The 18,408-nt window shown below is 62.5% G+C and overlaps 2 protein-coding genes across 2 annotated transcripts in view; one reads left to right on the top strand and one right to left on the bottom strand.

The window, feature by feature from the left end:
• Positions 1-18,408, top strand: part of ESPN (espin) — a 153,109-nt gene that overhangs the window by 84,744 nt on the left and 49,957 nt on the right. The gene's annotated exons all lie outside the window — the stretch shown is intronic.
• On the bottom strand, positions 1,307-18,371 carry TNFRSF25 (TNF receptor superfamily member 25). The gene is made up of 10 exons (XM_050931607.1): positions 18,096-18,371; positions 9,427-9,655; positions 8,910-9,041; positions 7,564-7,716; positions 6,214-6,295; positions 5,201-5,259; positions 4,505-4,612; positions 4,317-4,357; positions 3,566-3,731; positions 1,307-3,357 (listed from the first exon to the last, which is right to left on the bottom strand). Exons 1-10 carry the CDS (start codon positions 18,123-18,125, stop codon positions 3,071-3,073), a joined length of 1,287 nt encoding a protein of 428 aa, XP_050787564.1. The 5' UTR covers positions 18,126-18,371; the 3' UTR covers positions 1,307-3,070.

The raw sequence follows: 18,408 nt of genomic DNA, 5'->3' as shown, positions 1-18,408 counted from the left end.
TTTGCTTTGCTACACACACAACCTCGAGTCAGCTCCCACGGGGGTACCCGGCCTTCTGGTTCCTACTGCATCTGCCCCTGCCACAGACTCCTTCCAGCAGGCACCATCCTTCCCCTCCCTGCCTGTGGCAGGGCAGTAGGGCCCTTTGCACTCCTGCCTTTCTCTGGTTAGCGACCCAAAAGCCAAGCGCGGGGGAGAGCAGGACCTAGGCAACCCCAGGAAGTGGGTTTGAATTGCCCTGAGCCAGCTTGCTACATTCATTAAGAGCAGCCCAGAAATGAGTCTAGTTCATTTAACAAGAATTAGTTAACAAATATTATCATTAGCTAACCACTAACGAGATTAGCCACAGGCATTGACATCAGCCCAGCCCTCTGGATTGGATTTCAAGTGCCCCCAGCATCCCCTTGGTGCCTTAGTCCCTGAGGTATTTGGGACTGTCCAGAGATAAGGGATTGGGAGCAGCTAGTTCTCCCCAAGCTCAGGGACTGGGCATTTCCCAGCCTCCAGCCCCTTCCAGAAGAAAAGCCACTCCTGAGGCTGAGCAACACCACACTGATTTATTGTCAGTTACCAACACAGGGGAAGAGCCCTGTCCCCTGACCCAGTCACCCCAGAAACAGCTCTGCCGTTCCTTGCGTGCACATTCCAGAGCCCCCTTCGACACGCAGCCACAGCCTGCAGCCAGGCGCCATGCTCCCAGGCCCAGCTGGACCAGAGATACTTGCTCAGGAAGGTGCTGGCTGCTCCTCCGTCTCCGTACACTGAGACAGGGATCACTGAAGCCCCTAGACTAGGAGCTGGGGCACCAACGGTCTGACCTCCGTGACGCTGAGCATCTCCAACTCCCCTGGGGCTCAGCACGACCTGCCCCACCACAAACACCTGCTGTTAGGGACCCTCCCCCAGCAGAGAACCAGACAGGGCTTCCCAGCAGGAGGGCTGAGCCCCCTTTTCGCTCACGAAGCAGCGGCAGTGGGTGTGACGTAACTGATTCTGATCAGTTTCTTCAAGGCAACGTGGGGTATAAATAAGGTACAAACTCGCCTCCTCTCCTCAGGTAGCTGGGGGAGCCCCAAGCTCCGAAGAGGCACTGTCCCGTTGCAGCACGAGAACAGAACAGGTCTGCCCCTGCTACTGCAGGACAGAGCCAGCAATACAAATAAGTGACATAAAATGTCTACCGACGATAAGTAACAATACTTACTGGTACAGTGCTCCCATTCCCCCAAGCAGCGCTGCCCCAGCCCTCCCCAGGGGGGCTGTTGGACTAAGCCACTCGCAGCTGAACTGGCCACGGGGGACTGGAAAACCTGCCTCCACCTGGGGCCAGCAGAGGCCCCAGGTGGCAGTAATGGAGCCAGGCTGCTTTTAAAGGCTCCCACGTGATGGGTGAATCTTGTAGCTAGCCAGCAAGGCAGGTCTCCGGGGCCATACCACCCAGTCTCCCTTCCCTTTAAGGCTCTGTGCCAGAGCATGTTGTTTCTGGGGTGGGGGGCAGCTAGACTTTTCTTCCTGAGTTTGGCCACACAGGCACATACACAAAGTGCTTTTTCAGCAGAGATGGCAAGCCCTGGAGCGAGGCTCCCAGATGGGCAAGCTGTCATCTCCCCGAGGTGGCTTAAGGTTGCTAGGCAGGCTGGGGCCAGGCGAGGGACTCAAGTACGGGCAGTGTGGAGCCCCAAGGGATGCTGAGCCCAGAGGGAGCACTAGCGGAGTCACCCCTCTGCTAGTGTTGTCAGGTCAGCAATGGGCACAGGACGAGGCCATCTCAGCACCGGGGCTCCAGGAGCCCCCTCAGCTCAATTCTGATCTGGCTTGGTCCTGAGCCCCCTCCTCCCGGGGAGCCTGGACACTGACACTAGAACCAGCCCTTTGCGGCAGCGCCTCCCACCCCCGGGGCTCAGTGAGCTCCCACTGCCCAACGGAGGTTAGCAGCATCCCACACGGGGAAATGGGGCCACAGCGGTGAGCTGACTGGCCCAGGATCCTGCCCTGACTCAGTGGCAGGGCCCAGGGGACTGCCTGGTGCCCTGAATAGCCAGGAGACATGCTCCCTTCCTTAGCCAAGGGGATCGAGGAAGCTGCCCAGACTCCCAGCCTCAGCTGTGAGAGTTAGCAGTAAGCTGCCAGCAGGTGCTCCAGCCCCAGCCCTGCGCTGCTCCAGGGTGCTCAGTCTAGCTAGGGCTGCTTAATGCAAACCAGCTGGGGATGCTCCATTCCCTGTGCCTGGAGCCAGCTGAGCAGGGTTTGATTTGTAAACCTAGCAGGATGGGAGGGACTTTCCAGCAGGCCCCCAATTACCCCTTCAGAGGGAAAGCTGGGGTTGTGGGAGAAGTGCCTGTTGCATCCTGCCACTGGGCACAGCTGGGGAGGGCGCAGAGGGTTCTCCAGGGCCTGCGTCCTGTGGGGCGGGGTTTCTGCCCCCCAGTTCTGGCAGCGTCTGTGCCCCTGGAGAGTCCCGTTTGGAAATGGAGTCCAGCTGTGGCTGAGGGCCGGGCAAGGGAAGCACGACTCAGCAGCAGCATAGAGACAATGATGCTGAGACCGTCCCTCTGCCTGCCTTGGTCTGCTGCCACCACCAAGTCTGTTGCTCCGGGGGTGCATTGCTTCCCCCGCTGTCCTTTGCAGGGTGACCGCTGCCATCCGCACACCCGGCTCCTCGTAGGCTGAGATGTGAAGCCAAGTGGCACTTACAGGCTTTCCTTGAAGGGGAGGGAGCGGTGATGCCTGCTGTGTGTCCCCTCTCAACCCAGTGCCGCCATTTTGCAGAGGAGTGACGTGCGCCTTCGCTGGCCCCGGGCACAGCATTGCTCAGGGCACTCAGAGATCTGCCCTCCATCACTAGGGTCCAGGGATGCAGCTTCCTGGTTGTAGGGCAGCAGCCAGATCTGCTGACAGGGCTCCTGCAAGCACCAGGCCATGGCAGGCCCTGCCCGCAGTGACAGCAGGGCTGGCTCCGCTGGCCTGGGAGAGGCTTTCTCCTTCCCATCCCAAGTCAGAGCCCATAGAGGGGAGCCGGGGAAGCCAGCCCTGGCTAGCAGCGTCAGCCGCTCACTGCTGGGCAGGCTCATGGGCACCTCTGCAGCCGCTGCCTCAGCTCCTCAGCGCAGCCGGCCAGCTCCATGCGCTCCAGGGCCGAGAAGATGGACTCCAGCGTGGCATTCTTCTGCTGGTACCACCTCTTCAGCATCTCGTACTGCTGGTCCCGGACGTGGGCGAACTCCAGCTCCACCACCTCGATCTCGCCGTCGTGCAGCTCCAGCACCCGCATGAACTCCTTCCAGCGCCGCACAGGCACCGTGTTGATGATGTCGTACAGCTTGCTGCCCTGCGGGAGAATGCCTGGGAGGGGCCCTGCGGGACAGCGAAACAGAGCGTCAGCCAGGAGCAAAGCAGCCTGCAGAGAAGGAGGGGCTGAGGGGGTGCCAGTGCTGAGCTGCCAGCTGTCTGATGGGCCTGTGCCAGCCCCCGTGCCTAGGGTGGGGGGCTGGGATGGTGGCAAGCAGCCAGGGTGGCCGCATGTGCCATGGCACAAGGCACCTTTCTGCAGTGCATGGCTTACTTGCTGTGTCCTGGGGCTCCGCGGGTGACTCCCAGGTGTCCTGGCCGCCAAGGGGCCTGACTGGACAGGCGTTGCCGTTCACTTGCGATGCCTCCGTGACCTGAAGGTGGAGCAAACCCTGCGACTCCAGGAGCTTTTCCGCGGAGCCAGAAGGACACGCTGAGGCCTGGAACAGAAAGAAGCCACCGTTCGCAAGGGAAGCCCTGATCTCTTGGACCGGGGAGCCAGCAGCCTGGTGCAGCAGAGCAGGAGAGAAACCTGCCTAGTGGGCAGCTCCCTACCGAGCAGGGGCAGGGGGTGGGGGCGTAGGAGGAATTTCCTGGCTGAGCAGACATCCTGGGTCAAGGTACGTTGCTCTGAAATAAGAGGGAGACCTACCTGGTCCATTCAGTCCCCAGCCCCTCTGCTGAGGCTGCCAGTGAAGGGGCCTTGAGCTGGGGGTGGGCACCTGTTCACTGGGGACTAGCTGAGACCCATCAAACTCATCTCCTAGTGCCAATGACCAGCCTGCAGGGGAGAACGACCCCCCCTTCACCTGGATCTGAGCGAACATGAACGGCTGCAAATGCCCTCAGCCTCCAGGCCGCAGCACGCACAGGGCCAGCCGCCACGCCCGCCCCCAGCAGCATGTGTGAGCGCTGCAGGGCAGGGGCAGCCAGACCCCAGAGCATGGGCCCTGCCGATGGCACAGTCAGCATGGGCAGTGCGCTTGGCCCAGGCCAGGTCCTGTGTGCCCGGGCTGGGCTCTCACCTGCTGCAGCGTCGAGTCTTTAACTGCTGCGGCCTCACCTGCTAGGAGAGAGACGGAGCCATTAGTCAGTGCCCCAGTGCTCTGAGCACGGGGCCGTCCTTAGCCCCGGCCAGGGGCTCTGCTGTGCAAGATGCAGAGTCGAACACGAGGGGGTGGCGAATGGCTAGGCATGCGTGGGGGTGGCTTACCGGCTGCTGGGGAATCATTACTGAGCGTCCTCCTCTTGTGGTAGATGACAAGTGCTCCCAGGAACAGGGGCCCCACGAGGCCCAGCAGGATGTACTCCAGCCCAAAGCCTGAAACAAAGACGCAGGAGGCTCCAGCTCCGTTGCCTGCATTATGCTCCACTCAGCTCCCCACAGAGGCCCTTGTGCCAGCCCAGGCCAGACCAAGGGCTCTCTGCTCCTTTGGGGCCTCGCCCAGCAGTGCCGGAGTTCAGCCTGGCCACAGCTCACAGCATGCGAGGGGCTGCCTGGCTCAGGAATCACAGGGCAGTTACTCCAGTTCTCCTCTCCACCAGCGTGAATGAGCTGAGAGCAGGCCCTGCCGCAGGAGGGGGCGGGATGGACCCGCACCGAGGCAGCTGGGGTCTGGGGACGAGCATGCAAGGTCCGGGGGGCTCGGTACCGCTGCTCCTGGCTAGGCAATGGTGCAAGGAGGCAGGGCCTCCCCGAGCACTGAATCCCTGCAGAACCCGCCTCAAGCCACCTCCCCCCCGCACCCCAAGTAGACCTGCGTTCGCCCTGGATGCCAGGCACAGCCCGCAGCCCTATTCCCGCAGCCCCTTCAGCACATTCTGGGCCAGCGCTCGCCCCCCTCCATGACTAGTGCCTGAGCACAGCACCCGATGCCAGCACCTCCCCAGGTGCCACCCTCCCACCTACCTTGGCTGCTGCCACCACATGGCCTGCCGCACCCTTCGCCGCACTTCTCGGGGATCTGGCTGCGGAGGAGAATGGTGAAGAGAAACAGAAAGTGGGCATCGAACCTGTCCTTTCCCAGAGCGCCGGGAGAGCGAGCATCTTGGCACTAGCGCCGGTGTGGCTGTCAGGGCCAGTGTCCCACCGCCAGCCCTGCCATGTTCCACGGGCTGCTTTGGAGAGACCTTCCTATGCCCCCGGTGCCCAACCCCAGACAGCTGTTTGGTTTGAATAGGGGCTTGTCTCCACGTGCCCATTAATGCAGATTAAGGCAGGGGGTGAATGGCAAGTGTACCAGGTGTGCCTGAGCAGCTCCATGCGTGGCCACTCCGATTCCAGACCACGGAGTCAATCAGGAACGATGCCACATGTAGACAAGCCCTGTGTTACCTGGAGTGTAGCCCTAGTCTCTGTTCTCCAGCCCATCATCCTGGTGTCTGCACATGCTCCACGACATGCACACACGGGCTCTGCTGGATGGGTCACACCGGGGGGTTGCAAACCCCAGGGACTGGTATTTGCTAGCGACAGTGTGTGAGTGGTCAGCCAGCCACCTGAGAGTGCTTCTGCTCTTGGATCGGGTGACTTGCAGATAAGGCACTTCCTGGCCTGAGTTTGCTGACAAACCATCCCTGTCAAGTTCTGGGGCTCATAACTATTGTCACAGCCAGCGGGAGCCGGGAGAGCGCCATGGCACGGAGTTTGCCTCATTAACAGCTGTACTGGCATCTGCAGCCAGTGTGCAAATCCCTAGGAGGGTGTCATGGGGCACAGGGTGCCTCAGAGTCCAACCCAGGCCCTAGCCCCCTGCCTTAGCCACTGTGTTCTCGTGCCACCCCAGCCTAGCTTTCTGGCCCTGCCGGTCGCAGGGGGCCGGGGCTGCTGGTCTCAAGGTTGGCTGCAATCCCGTTCAGTGTGGAGGGTATCTAATGGGAGAGCTGGAGGGGGAAGCAAAGCAAGAAATCCCAGATATTTACGTGGCACATGCTCGGCACTCGCTGCCCTCCAGGTAGAAGCCAGGCTGGCAATCCCCACACTGGGCATCCTCCTTCTCTGAACCTGAAAGACATTGGACATAGCTAGCGCCTGCCAGCAAGGAGAGCGGTGTGGCCTGGGAGTAAGGGAGGCGGGCATGTCCTGGGAGGTGCGGGGGGGGCTTGCAGCAGGCGAGGTGGGAGGTTCTTGGGACGGGCCTAGGTTCGTAGCACAGATTTCTTGGCGGGAGCCCAGGGCAGCAGGGTGCTGAAGGGGCAGGCCCAGCAGCAGTTGAGTGGCCTCAGCATGGGGGGCAGCGGGTCTCCCTCGCAAGGGGGATGTGTGGGGGGTTTAGAGCGTGTTCCCCAGCAGGCTGCACATTTAATGCATTAAATGCTAGACACGGCTCAGACACCATGCGCTGAGCTCACACCGCCGGGTGCTCGCCTAGGCAAAGCCTTTCCCTTGCCCCTAGCGTGGGCTACAGGCCATGCGGGCGTCGGAGACCGCAGTGGATGTGCTCCCACCACTGAGCAGCACTCCCTCAGCCAGCTGGGCCACGGCCTGAGGCCACAGTGAGCCGGGGGGGGGGCAGGAACAGTGCAGCAAGGCTGGGGGAAGCAGGGCGGGGGGGGTAGCGCAGGGGCAGCAAGTTGGGCAGGGGGCAGTGTGGAAGGCACAGGAGTGCAGGGGGCAGCACCAGGATTCGAAAGCAGCAGGGCAGACGGGGCAGCAGGGCAGGTGGGGGTGGGCAGCATGGGGGGCAGAAGGACAGGCAGGGGGCAGAGTGGGAGGGCAGCAGAGGCGGAAGCAGGGCGGGGGCAGGGGGCAGCAGGGTGGGCTGGGGGCAGCGTGGGGGCAGCAGGGTAGGCGGGGACAGTGTGGGGGGGCAGCAGGGTGGGCGGGGGGAGGGCGGGGGTTAGCATGGGAGGCAGCAGGGCGGGCAGGGGCAGTGCAGGGGGGCAGCATGGGGCAGCAGGGTGGGGGCGGGCGGGGGCAGCAGGGCAGGTGGGGGCAGTGTGGGAGGCAGCACAGGGGGCAGCAGGGTGGGGGCGAGCGGGGGCAGCATGGGGGCAGAAGTGTGGAAGGCACAGCAGTGCGGGGCAGCATGGGGGCAGCAGGGTGGGGGCGAGCGGGGGCAGCATGGGGGCAGTAGGGCAGGCGGGGGGAAGTGTGGAAGGCACAGCAGTGCGGGGGCAGCGTGGGGGGAAGCAGGGTGGGGGCAGGTGGTAGCAGCATGGGGGGCAGTAGGGTGGGCGGATGGCAGCGTGGGGGGCAGCAGGGCAGGCAGGGGACAGTGAGGGGGGCAGTGCCAGGATTCGAAGGCAGCGGGCAGCGCTCTGGACACTCACAGTTGTGACGGGTGCCCCTGCCCTTGCACCGGCGACATTCCTGGCAGGTGAAGTCTCTGCAGGCAGGGTCTGTGCACTGCATGAAGTGGCCGGCCCCACAGCCGCACTCGATGTTGCTGGTCTCGGTGCAGTTCTTCAGCACGACCTGGGAAGCTGAACACAGGACAGGCTTCCTGAGCAGGCCTCTGTGCGGAGGGGAGGAGAAGGGGGCTGCTTCCTTCTCAGAGTGGGGCCCTGTCACAGAGTCCCCGGGCGATGCTCTGGAACTGCTCCCCACCAAGCCAGGCAGGACTTTGGGGAGCCTCCTCTCCCTTGGAGCAGACTTGTTCAGGGCAAGAAGCTCACACGGCTTCACCTCCTGGGTCTCTCCTTGGAGCATTCAGCATCCTCTGCCCCTCCGTGCGCTTCCCACAGCGAGTCCACCCCAGCGGGGTCCTGGGGAAGCCACAGGGTCCTGCACCCCCACTTTGCAGTCAGATGTGACTCTCAGCCAGCCAGTAACACAGAAGGTTTATTTAAATGACAGGAACAGGGTCTAAAACAGGTCTTGCCTTTACAGACAACAGGACCCCCTTTAGTTTGGTCCATCTGGGGCCTTCGGGGAGGCCACAGCCCTGTTGGGAAGCCCAAGCCCCGTTGGGGTGCCCCTCTCCATTTCCCAGCCAGCTCAAAACTGAAACTCCCTCCAGCCGTCTCCTTCCTGGCCTTCCCCCGGCCCCTCCCCCAGCCTTTGTGTCCTTTGTCCAGTGTCCCGGGCAGAGGTGTCACCTGGCCTCCAACCTCCCTCCTGGTTCTCAGGTTACATGAGCAGGTATCCTGCCTTCCCCAGTGCAGGCCGTCCCAGCCCAACTCCCTTGCCACCTTCCCAGGTCAATAGCCCCACTCAGCATTCACAGAACACACAGGAGGGGTGCCAGGGTTTTTGGCGCCCTAGGCAGGGGTCCTTCGGTCGTTGGCGGCAATTCTGCGGTGGGGAGGGGTGTCCTTCTGTGCTCCCAGTCTTCGGGGCACTTCGGCAGTGGGTCCCGGAGCAAGTGAAGGACCCGCCGCAGAATTGCCGACGACAACCCAGAGTGCGGAAGGACCCTCGCTGCTGAATTGCTGCCAAGGGCGGCAAAATGCCACCCTCCCAAATCCTGGTGCCCCGGTCGCCTAAATGGAAGCACCAGCCCTGAGAACACAGCAAGAACATTCCCACTTCGTCACAGGCCCAGGTTCCCCAGGCTTTATCCTGCCCTCGAGGGCCCCAGCCGGTGGGGAGGGGAAGGGCTGGCCGAGAGGCTGGTGGCTTGGTGCTGGAGTGGCTGGGCTCCTGTCCCAGTGAGGGGGCCTGCCCAGCATCTTACCTTCCGCTTGGCACTCGGAGCACTTTCGACATTCCCGCTCGAGGTTCTGGAAGGAGAGGTAGGTGCCGGGTGGGCAGCGCTCGCAGGCCGTGTCGTAGCCACGGCTCGTGCAGGGAGCCGTCATAAACTTCCCTGCAAAGAACACCAGCTGGGGTGAGTGTGTGGGTTAGTCACAGGCGCTGGGGATGGGGGGTGGCCCAGGATACCCAGGGGTTCAGGCTGGCTGACTGAGTCGGTCCCTCCAGGCCTTCTGGGCTCTCTGACCAGCATCAGCCCCTGCGCACCCCATGTTTTGGAGCGATGCCCTGCCCTTGCCCCCACCCCTTATTCCTTTGCTGGTGGGGGGGGGCCTCGGGCAGTGACTAGAGCAGGTCCTAGCGCTGCCGGTGACGCCTCTGTAACCTCAGCAAATCACTGAGCCAATCTGTGCCTCAGTTCCCCAGCTCCCGGGGCCGGAGTCCCTCCTGTTTGCAGAGTGCTGAGCCAGGTGCAGGGCTGGGGGCACGCCAAGCCTCACCTGCCGGGCACGTCTGGCAGCAGCGCCTTGGCGAGTACAAGGGGTCGTCAGGTGCACAGTTGTGTCTAGCAATGAGTCTCTGGTGCTGCTGGTGATGGTGCAGCCCCAGTGCAGAGTCCGCCGGGCTCCTCGCCCTCCTGGGCTCACTGCCAGTCCTGGCTGCTCGTGGCTTCAGGGTGCCCAACAACGGAAACCCGCTGCCGGTCAGCAGCAGTGCAGCCAGAAAGCCCTAGGGGAGAGAGGGGAACGTTGCCAGGGACTGGAGCAGGCTCACAGCTGCTGCACCCACCAGCCCCGGGCCCTCCGGGAGCCCAGAGCTAAAACCAAGGGGCTGCCACAGGTCAGCATCAGCAGCCAGGCCTTAGCGCGCGAGAGGAGCCGTCAGCCACGCTTCCTTAGCTGGCACTGGTTCGACGCTTGTAGCTAGCGCCCAGCCCTGCACCGAGGGTGGGACAGGCCAACCGGTGCCCACTGCCTCGTCCCACCCGGGCTGCAGCAGAGTCCAGAGCAGCAGGTGCTGCAATCGCTGCCCTCCAGGTGACCCCTGTTGCACCGGAGCCTGGGGGAGGTTGTCACGGAGTGTGGGGGGACACCAGGCCCTGCACCCCCGGTTCCTGCGATTCACCGGGACTCTCAGCCAGCCAGTAACACAGAAGGTTTATTTAGACGACAGGAACACAGTCCAAGACAGGTCATTCAGGCACAGACAACGGGATCCTCTCCAATTAGGTCCATCTTGGGGTCCCAGGAGCACCACAGCCCCACTAGGGGGTCAGAGCCCTGTATGGGCTTCCATTCCCCAGCCAGCTCCTGAAACTGTCTCACTCCCCAGCTTTGTTCAGCTTCCCGGGCAGAGGTGTCATCTGGCCTCTAACCCCGTCCTGGGTTCTCATGTTCCACGCTCAGGTATCTTCCTTCAAGGCCAGTCTCTCCTCCCCCAATGCAGCCCGTCCTTCCCGGCCAACACTGCCACTCAGCATTCACAGCCCACAGTAAGAACGGTCCCAGTTCGACACATCACACACACCAGAAGGAACCTCGGCGCATCCCCCACTGCAGTGCAGGAGTCAGATGCACTCTCCACTCTCCCAAGGGCAGGGGTGACTCCAGGCCCCAGCATGCCAAGCACGTGCTTGGGGTGGCATGCCACTGGGGGTGCTCTGCCGGTTGCCGGGAGGGCAGCGTCCCGCGCCTCCGGTGGACCTCCCGCAGGCGTGCCTGTGGTGGGTCCACTGGAGCCACGGGACCGACGACCGGCAGAGCGCCCCCCGTGGCATGCTGCCATGCTTGGGGCGGCGAAATGTCTAGAGCTGCCCCTGCCCAAGGGGGCCACATAGTCCAGTGGGGAAGGCAGGGGGCCTGGGCCTGGGCCTGGGGCTGGGGGGGCCTAGGCACTATTCTTGTCCCTGGGTCACCTTGGGCAAGTCACCTTCGGACCATCTGCACCCCATGCCTCAGTTTCTCTTCCCACTTTTGTCTGCCTCGGTTCTTTGGGGCAGGGACTGTCTCTCAGTAAGGGTCAGTGCATGGCCTGTTATAATTGGGGGAGTGGCTGATCGCAGCTGGTGCTATTGTACCAGTAATAAGTGATCAGCCCTTGCACCCAAACAGACTTGGCTTAGGTGAGGGTGCCCCAGTCCCTGCGCTAGCAGACCCAGTGCAGAGCAGCTCCAACGGGCCTGTGCCCAGCAACAAACATGGGCCTGAACCTCAGTTTGAAGAGCAGCAGGAAAACCTTGCGCTGGGCCAGGCTATCACAGTGCACACCCCACCCCCAGGCTCGCCCTGCCTGTCAGCCTTCAGGCTGTCAAACGTAGAGCCCGAGCCCCCTGCAGATGGAGTCCTGCTGGCACAGGAGCAGGGTTAGCTGTCTGCGGCGTAGCGCGTGTGCCAGGTACCCACTGGGGACCGCTCAGGGGGTCAGGAGAGAAAGCCGGGCTGGGGCCATGGATGACACATGAGCCCAGCTGGATTTGGGGCCTGAGTTTGATTGAAACGTGCCTACGTCAAGTCCCAGCCGCTGCACCTGTAGACTGTATTTGGGACTTGTTTCCAGGTGCTGCCCCACACCCTGCAGGGCAGGACATGTGCTGGGTTTGTTAATGAAAGGCAAGCTGCTCAGCAGTCACTTGACTCCAGGAGCTGGAGCTTTAAGAACACACCAAATAGCATGAGGCTCACACTAAAATCACCTAAGATGGCAACACTGCGAAGCCAGCACCTGCATGAGCAACACAGCGGACCCAGAGCATGTTCTCAGGCAGTGCTGCCAAGCCTCCTCCCCCCTGCATGTGCCACGGGCAGAGCCAGGCTGGCCGGGGCTGCACAGCCCCACTAGGAGCCAAGCTGTCACCGTGGAGCATTACCCGGAGCCCTTCCCGGCAGGGCGGCTGCGGCACGCATTGCGTGACTAACCCACTGGAGCACTCAGCCCCCTCCCCCTGGGAATGCCCCCTGCCAGCCCCTGCTGGGTATTTTCCCCTGCCTGTATCAGCTGCTTGGTGTGTGGCATTTGCGCAGCACAGCCTCTGGAGGCCTCCGGCTCACAGCCCTGCTGCAGGGAACGCTGGGTGCGGAGGTGCATGGCCGGAAGCAGGGGCGACCTCAGGCCAGGCTCCTGTCATGGGTACTGCTTCTGGTAAAGGAGGAGAACCGGGGCGTGTGGTTAACACTGAAAGGGCACCAGAAAGTGTTGCATAAGCAGCCTGGTGCAGTTGTTCCTGTAAGTGGCTCTGAGCTAACCACTTTCCTAGGAATCGGAGGGCACGGTGCTCCTGGCAGCAGGCTACTCAGCAGAGCGGAAGTGGGGCTCCCAGCCCAGCTAGCATGCTCAGGCTGAGCTGGCAGGGTCCCGCCCCTCACTGCCATGGCTCCAAGGAGGACGCTGGGCAGGCGTGAGTTCGGCTCAGTGGTCCCCACAGAGCCGAACTCAGTACCAGGGTGGGACAAGACCCACCTCCGTGGGGGTGTGATATGGAGCAACGGGGCAGGGCAGGGCTGGGCTGGCAGCGGCCAGGCCAGGACACGAGCAGCCTGCTTTCTGCTAGCCGCCCCACCTGCAGGCCAAGTGATGAGCATGGCCAGGGGCTGCTGGTATACCTGCTCGGATCCCCTCCAATGCACAGTGACACTACACAGCTCGTCAGCACCAGGGGTCCACTGCGAGAGCCTGGGGATACCCCAGCGCAGGTCCAGGGCCCGGCCCACCTCCTGCAGGAGCCCTGGTGTAGGGCAAGCCCAGGAGAGAGCAGGGGGTGGTCCCTGTCAGGACAGCACGAAGCAGGGCCCTGCAGCCCCAGCTCAGAGGAGGTGCACCAGGGCCCCTGCGCTGAGCTCAGCACCATGACCCTGGCCCCCGGCCAGTCTGAGCTGGGCATCTCCGGCTGTTACTTTACTTCCCAGCCACCCTGCTCTGCCCAGACCTGGAGCAACCGGCCAGCGCCATGCCCTGCCTGAGTCTGTGACCAGGGCATGCTGCGCCAGACACTCCTGAGACAGCCTCAGTGAGTGCGAACCAGGCCCCATGGTTCTGCTTTAAAATGAGAACTAGGTAAGGTCCTTCAGTGGCTATTAGCCCGGATGGGCAGGGACAGTGTCTCTAGCCTCTGTTTGCCAGAAGCTGGGAATGGGAGGGATCACTTATCATAGAAGCTCAGGGTTGGAGGGGACCTCAGGAGGTCATCTAGTCCAACTCCCTGCTCAAAGCAGGACCAATCCCCAGACACATTTTTACCTCAGTTCCCTAAGTGGCCCCCTCAAGAATTGAACTCACAACTCTGGGTTTAGCAGGCCAATGCTCAAACCACTGAGTTATCCCTCCCCCTTGACCATTACCAGTTCTGTTCATTCCCTCTGGGGCACCTGGCATTGGCCACTGTCGGAAGGCAGGATACTGGGCTAGATGGACCCTTGGTCTGACCCAGTGTGGCTGTTATGTTCTTTCGTGAGCAATGTGGTGCCATGCAGAGATGGTGCCCAGGCCCACACCCCTGTGGCACCATGGGCAGCTTCTGGGGCTTCTAGGCTACTCTCATATATGCCCAGTGTGCGCCACGCAGCCACAAGCAAAGCCCCACCTTGGCCCCCCTCGCCCTCCCCCAGGACAGGGCAGGATGTGTGTGGGTAGGAGCATGGCTGGGTCCTGCCCCAACAGCACGAAGTGCCCCACCAGAGGCAGGCTTTGCCTCTCCGCAGGGCCCTGAGCTGCTGGCACTGACTGTCCCCCCATGGCACCATCTCCTCACTGACGCAGCTCCACCTCCCTAAGCCACTGGGGCTGCTCCCCTCTTTTCAGCTCGCTGCGGCTGGAGCTAGCAGCACCCCGGGGCTGCAGGGGGATCTGAGGGGGGGTCTCATGCTGCCTGTGATTTCCCCATCCCCCCTGGGCGGGTGAGCTGTGGGGGCCGCTTTGGGGAAAAGGGGCCTCTGCAGCTCTGAGCTCAACCGCTGGCACGGGACACTCAGCGGGAGTGACAGCGCCAGCCCATGGGTGTGCCTGGCATTGCGGAATAGTGTGGGGCGGGCCAGCCCCCTCCACACAGCCACTTCCACTGGTCACCCCTCGGCCTTGCCACCTGCCTTCACGGCTGGGCAGCAGGGAGAGCCCAGGGCCTCCCATGGGACATGACTGTGTCACCCGCTGTGCCCATGGGCTGGGGCACTCGGGGCTCCTTGCCTCGCCTTTCCCTGCCCCAGCGGACCCAGCCCCTGCCCCAGAGCTGCTCTGCTGGGATACGCAGAGACCACGGCTGGGGCGGGCTGCGAAGCAGAGGGTTAATGTCAGTCTCCTGTTTAATCTCTGCCGTGGTGCTGAGGTGATTTCCTCCCTTAGAGGAAGTCGGGCCCAGCTCCCCCTTGCCGATGATGGTATCGCAGCGAGTACGTGCCGCCCAAGTAGGTCAGTGCTGCACCTCCAGCTCTGGGAGCTGCCAACAAGGCCACCGCGCTGGGCTGGCCCCTCCGCGGGGCACCAGGGCCTGTTGGGTCTCACGCCCTGGTACTGCTCTGCGGTTAGTGCCCCGGGGCCGCACTGCGGCACAGAGCCTGTTGTGCTGGGGGCTATGCACCCCGCCCCATCCGCCCAAAAGCTGACTGTCATCAAGCCCTCGTGTGAGCACCTCGGGGCAGAGGCTTCGTGTTGCATGTTCAGTGCCTGGCGCAGTGGGGCCCTGACCAGGAGGGGTGGGGAGCGGAAAGGAGGAGGCTCCAGGCACTACAGACGGTAACAGAGCCATACGAGCCAGCTCCACCGTGCTGCCCCAGCTCCCTGAGCGGCTCCAGCAGGGCAGCCAGCCCACACTCTGGCACCGGGCGTGGGGCCAGCCCACGGGCTCTGGCCCTGGCTCCCTTCCTCCTCAGCTGCATGCCCAGCCCACCGGGCAGGCCACAGCCCCTCCTGCAACCCCGGCCCCTGGCCCTGGGTAGGAGGGAGCTCTCCCCTAGACAAAGGCTACACGCCCACCTCCCAGAGCCTGGTACATGGGGTGTTGTCACACTGGGCATGGAACAGCTGAGAGGGGCCAGCAGCCCATGCCCTCAGGCCCAGCTGCCTGGGGAGGGGACAGCTCCCTCCACTTCTGCACCTGCACACACCGCCGCTGGGTCCGTCCCTGGCCCTGGTGCCTTGCGGTTGTCCTGCCCCGGGCCTGGTGCACAGGATGTAACACAGACCCTGCTTGCTGCCCTCCCAGCACCTGGAGATGGCAGCTGAGCACAGGCCCCGCTGGCCCTATGCACCCAGCTCCCGCAGCATCAAACCCCTTGCCCTGGAAGGGCAGTTCCATGTGTACCTGCTCTCCCTCACCCACGTGGTGAGGGGTGCACATCTCTCCAGAGCCTGGCCCCCACAACTCCACAAAGGGGCTGCTGGGCCAGGCTGGCCCCTGCCAGCCCCGCCACGTGGGTGCGGATTCCTGGAGATTCTGGCCCGTGGGTGGAGTTCCCGGTGAAGATAGCCTCAATTAAAGGGCTGCATCATTTTCTCTTAAATCTGTCACAGCTGTGCTGGAACCTGCCCATGAACTCACCCATTTGCATAGCTCCATGATCAGATTGTGGCCTGGCGCCAGCAGCCTCGAGAGGAGGCCTGGGCCCCTCCTCCCGCCCCCCTCGCTGAGTCAGTGGTGCCTTGCTGAGCCGAGGTGTGATCTTCCCCCAGGCAGCCGCTGCTGCGCCCACTGCCTTCGTGTTTCCCCACTGGGGAACATGCCATGTGCCCACTCGGTGAGGGACAGGGCAGCGCCCGCTGCCCCAGCCAGCTGCACCCATCTCACACACTGGGTTGGTCTGAAAGGAACCACATGCCATATGCAATGGCCACACTCCCTCGCCTCCAACAGGCTCACGCCTGCCCTCCACCCCCGGCCTTGCAGTCCCTCCTCTCAGCCCTTGCCACCCCCTTGCACTCCACACTCTGTCACCCCAAGGCGAATTTTCAGCGGAGAGCCCCAGCCTGAGCTCTCACCCCACCGCAGGTAGTGGCAGCCCAAGGCTCCCCATACCCCTCCCAGCCGAGGGCCCCCCGCTCTGCCCTCCAATTTGATAGCTGCTTTCAACTACCTGAAGGGGGGTTCCAAAGAGGATGGAGCTCGGCTGCTCTCAGTGGTAGCAGATGACAGAACAAGGAGTAACGGTCTCAAGCTGCAGTGGGAGAGGTTTAGGTTGGATATTAGGAAACACTATTTCACTGGGAGGGTGGTGAAGCACTGGAATGGTTTACCTAGGGAGGTGGTGGAATCTCCTTCCTTAGAGGTTTTTAAGGTCAGGCTTGACAAAGCCCTGGCTGGGACGATTTAGTTGGGGTTGGTCCTGCTTTGAGCAGGGGGTTGGACTAGATACCTCCTGAGGTCCCTTCCAACCCTGAGATTCTATGATTCCATGATGTCAGGGCTGAGAGGACGGGGAACCTCGCTCCTCGGCTTCCCTGCTGAGCTGGCACATGAAGGAGCATTTACAGCCAGCTGCAGCTGGCCTTGTCCTGGCGACACCAGCCGATGCGTTGCCCCGCAGGGTGCCAACATGTGCCTATCAATGAGCCAAGGTGGGGCCCAGTCAGCCACCTGTCTGTCAGAGACTGGTACAGAGATGGGCTCCTGCTCTTCTCCCTGCTCCCATGGGGCAGAGCTGTGGAGTGGGGAGCTGGGCAGGCACTGCCCTTTTACAGAAAAGTGCTTTCGCTGAAGCAGGCCCAGCCGGGAGGCAGGAAAGCAACCAAGCTGGACCAGGGCCGCGTGAAGGTGGGGAGCAGCGCCCATGGAAGGGGCCTGGAGCGTCCTGCCCCGAGAACAGCCCTTCCAGGCTGGTAGCAGGGGCTGAAGTCACTGCCTTTCTGTACCCCCAGCACTAGCGAATGTGGGCCCAGTGCGCAAAGTGGTGCTGGCTGGGTTCAGGGCTGGCTGCAGAAACAAGCAGGGAGGGGCTCCAGGCCGGGAAACACAGCTGGTGGTCCCAGGCCCTGTTGCCAAGCAGAGGCTGGAGTCAGAAGCGCCCTGGGAAGTGAGCAGCCCCCAGCCATGTTTCTAGGCTGCTCCGACACGCAGGCAGCCAGGGGGCAGGGCTGGCTGCTTCCCTCCCCAGCCCCAGGCAAGTGAGCACCGAGCAGTCCCCCAGCTCCACAGACACATGGCACCCAAGCCAGGCTGAGCTCAGCCCCCTGCACCAGGTGACCCCGGTCCCACCCCCCCGTAGCTTGCTCTAAAGAGACCTTTGAGCTGGACACTTTACGGCCTCCCACGCCCGTGGGCCAGAGGTGGCACAGCCACCTGGTGAGGGTGCCAAGTGATGTAAGGCACTAAACCCAGGTTCTTGTCGAGCCAGCCTGCCTGGTTCAGGTCAAGTGCGAGCCCTGGCTGCAGCAGGATGCAGGTCTCCGCCAGGAGCCCAGGACAGACAGTGGCCCCCAGCACAGCCCCTTTTCTTCAGCTCTAAGCACAGGACTCAGGACTCAGCCCATGGACAACAGCAGCTGGGCTGCCCACGAAACACCCCGTCCCGTGACCTCAATAGCTCCGACCGTCGCATTATTGCTCATGTGAACCACGATGGCACTCAGCGGCCGGGACAGGATGGGCTGGGTGCTGTGGGGTGGAGACACGGCCCCTGCCGCCGAGGGTTTGTTCAGCGTGACAATACAGCAGGCTCTGCTTTCTCTGCTGGCCGGCTCAGGGTGCTTGTGCACTGTTCAAATGCTACCACATTGTAGCCCAGAGGTGGCTGCCTTTTAGGGTTGGGGAAGCGATCCTGGCAAAGCTAGTTTGTAAAGAGCTCCAGGGCCTTCGGCATGAATGAACTTATGATTATTGTTAACTGTGGGTGGCTCCCCCCAACTTTCATTTTCTCTCCTCCCGTCTCCCCTTTCCTGGAAAGCCCCTGGGGCTCTAAGCAATGCCTCCATCAGTGAATTCAGCTGTTTTCCTGTAAACTTCCCAAGGTCTCATGGGGGGCATCAGGAGTCCACTGACTGGGGTGCTCACCCCTACAATACTAAGCAGCAGATTTTGGCCTGTAGGAAACAAACTAACCAATGCAAAGAGCTGGCCCTCATCCCCAGCCAGATCTCCTGGCCTCTCCTACTTCCCCCAAGCTCCCCAGAGCAAGTCTGCACCAGCCCTGGGTGCTTCCTCTTTCACTCTAGAGCAAGTGAGGAACATCCAAGAGTGAGCAGGACTTACCCCAGCCACCTTCAGGGCCCAGCTCCCCATCCTCGAGCCCTAGAGAACCAGCTCATACCGGGGCAGGGTACGGGGGTTACTCATGGGAGATGGTCGCAGCCCAGCGCAGAGCGAGGCAGCAGCTAATCCATGCTCTCAGTAACCCCCTGGCGATGAGTGAGCTCAAACCCGCTCAGCTGAGGCTTTTACACACAAGCCCTTGTGGGAGGAAATCCATTTCTGGAAATGAGTCCGGGGGGTGTGAAACCACGACAGCCGCCGAGGGCGGCGCGAGAGTGGGGAGGGGCCTAGCTGGCATGGAAGCAGTCGGGCG

This window comes from Gopherus flavomarginatus, chromosome 21, assembly GCF_025201925.1.
Source record: "Gopherus flavomarginatus isolate rGopFla2 chromosome 21, rGopFla2.mat.asm, whole genome shotgun sequence".
Taxonomy (NCBI): domain Eukaryota; kingdom Metazoa; phylum Chordata; order Testudines; family Testudinidae; genus Gopherus; species Gopherus flavomarginatus.
Note: the sequence above shows the minus strand (reverse complement) of the source record. Positions and strands in the feature narration are given on the sequence as shown.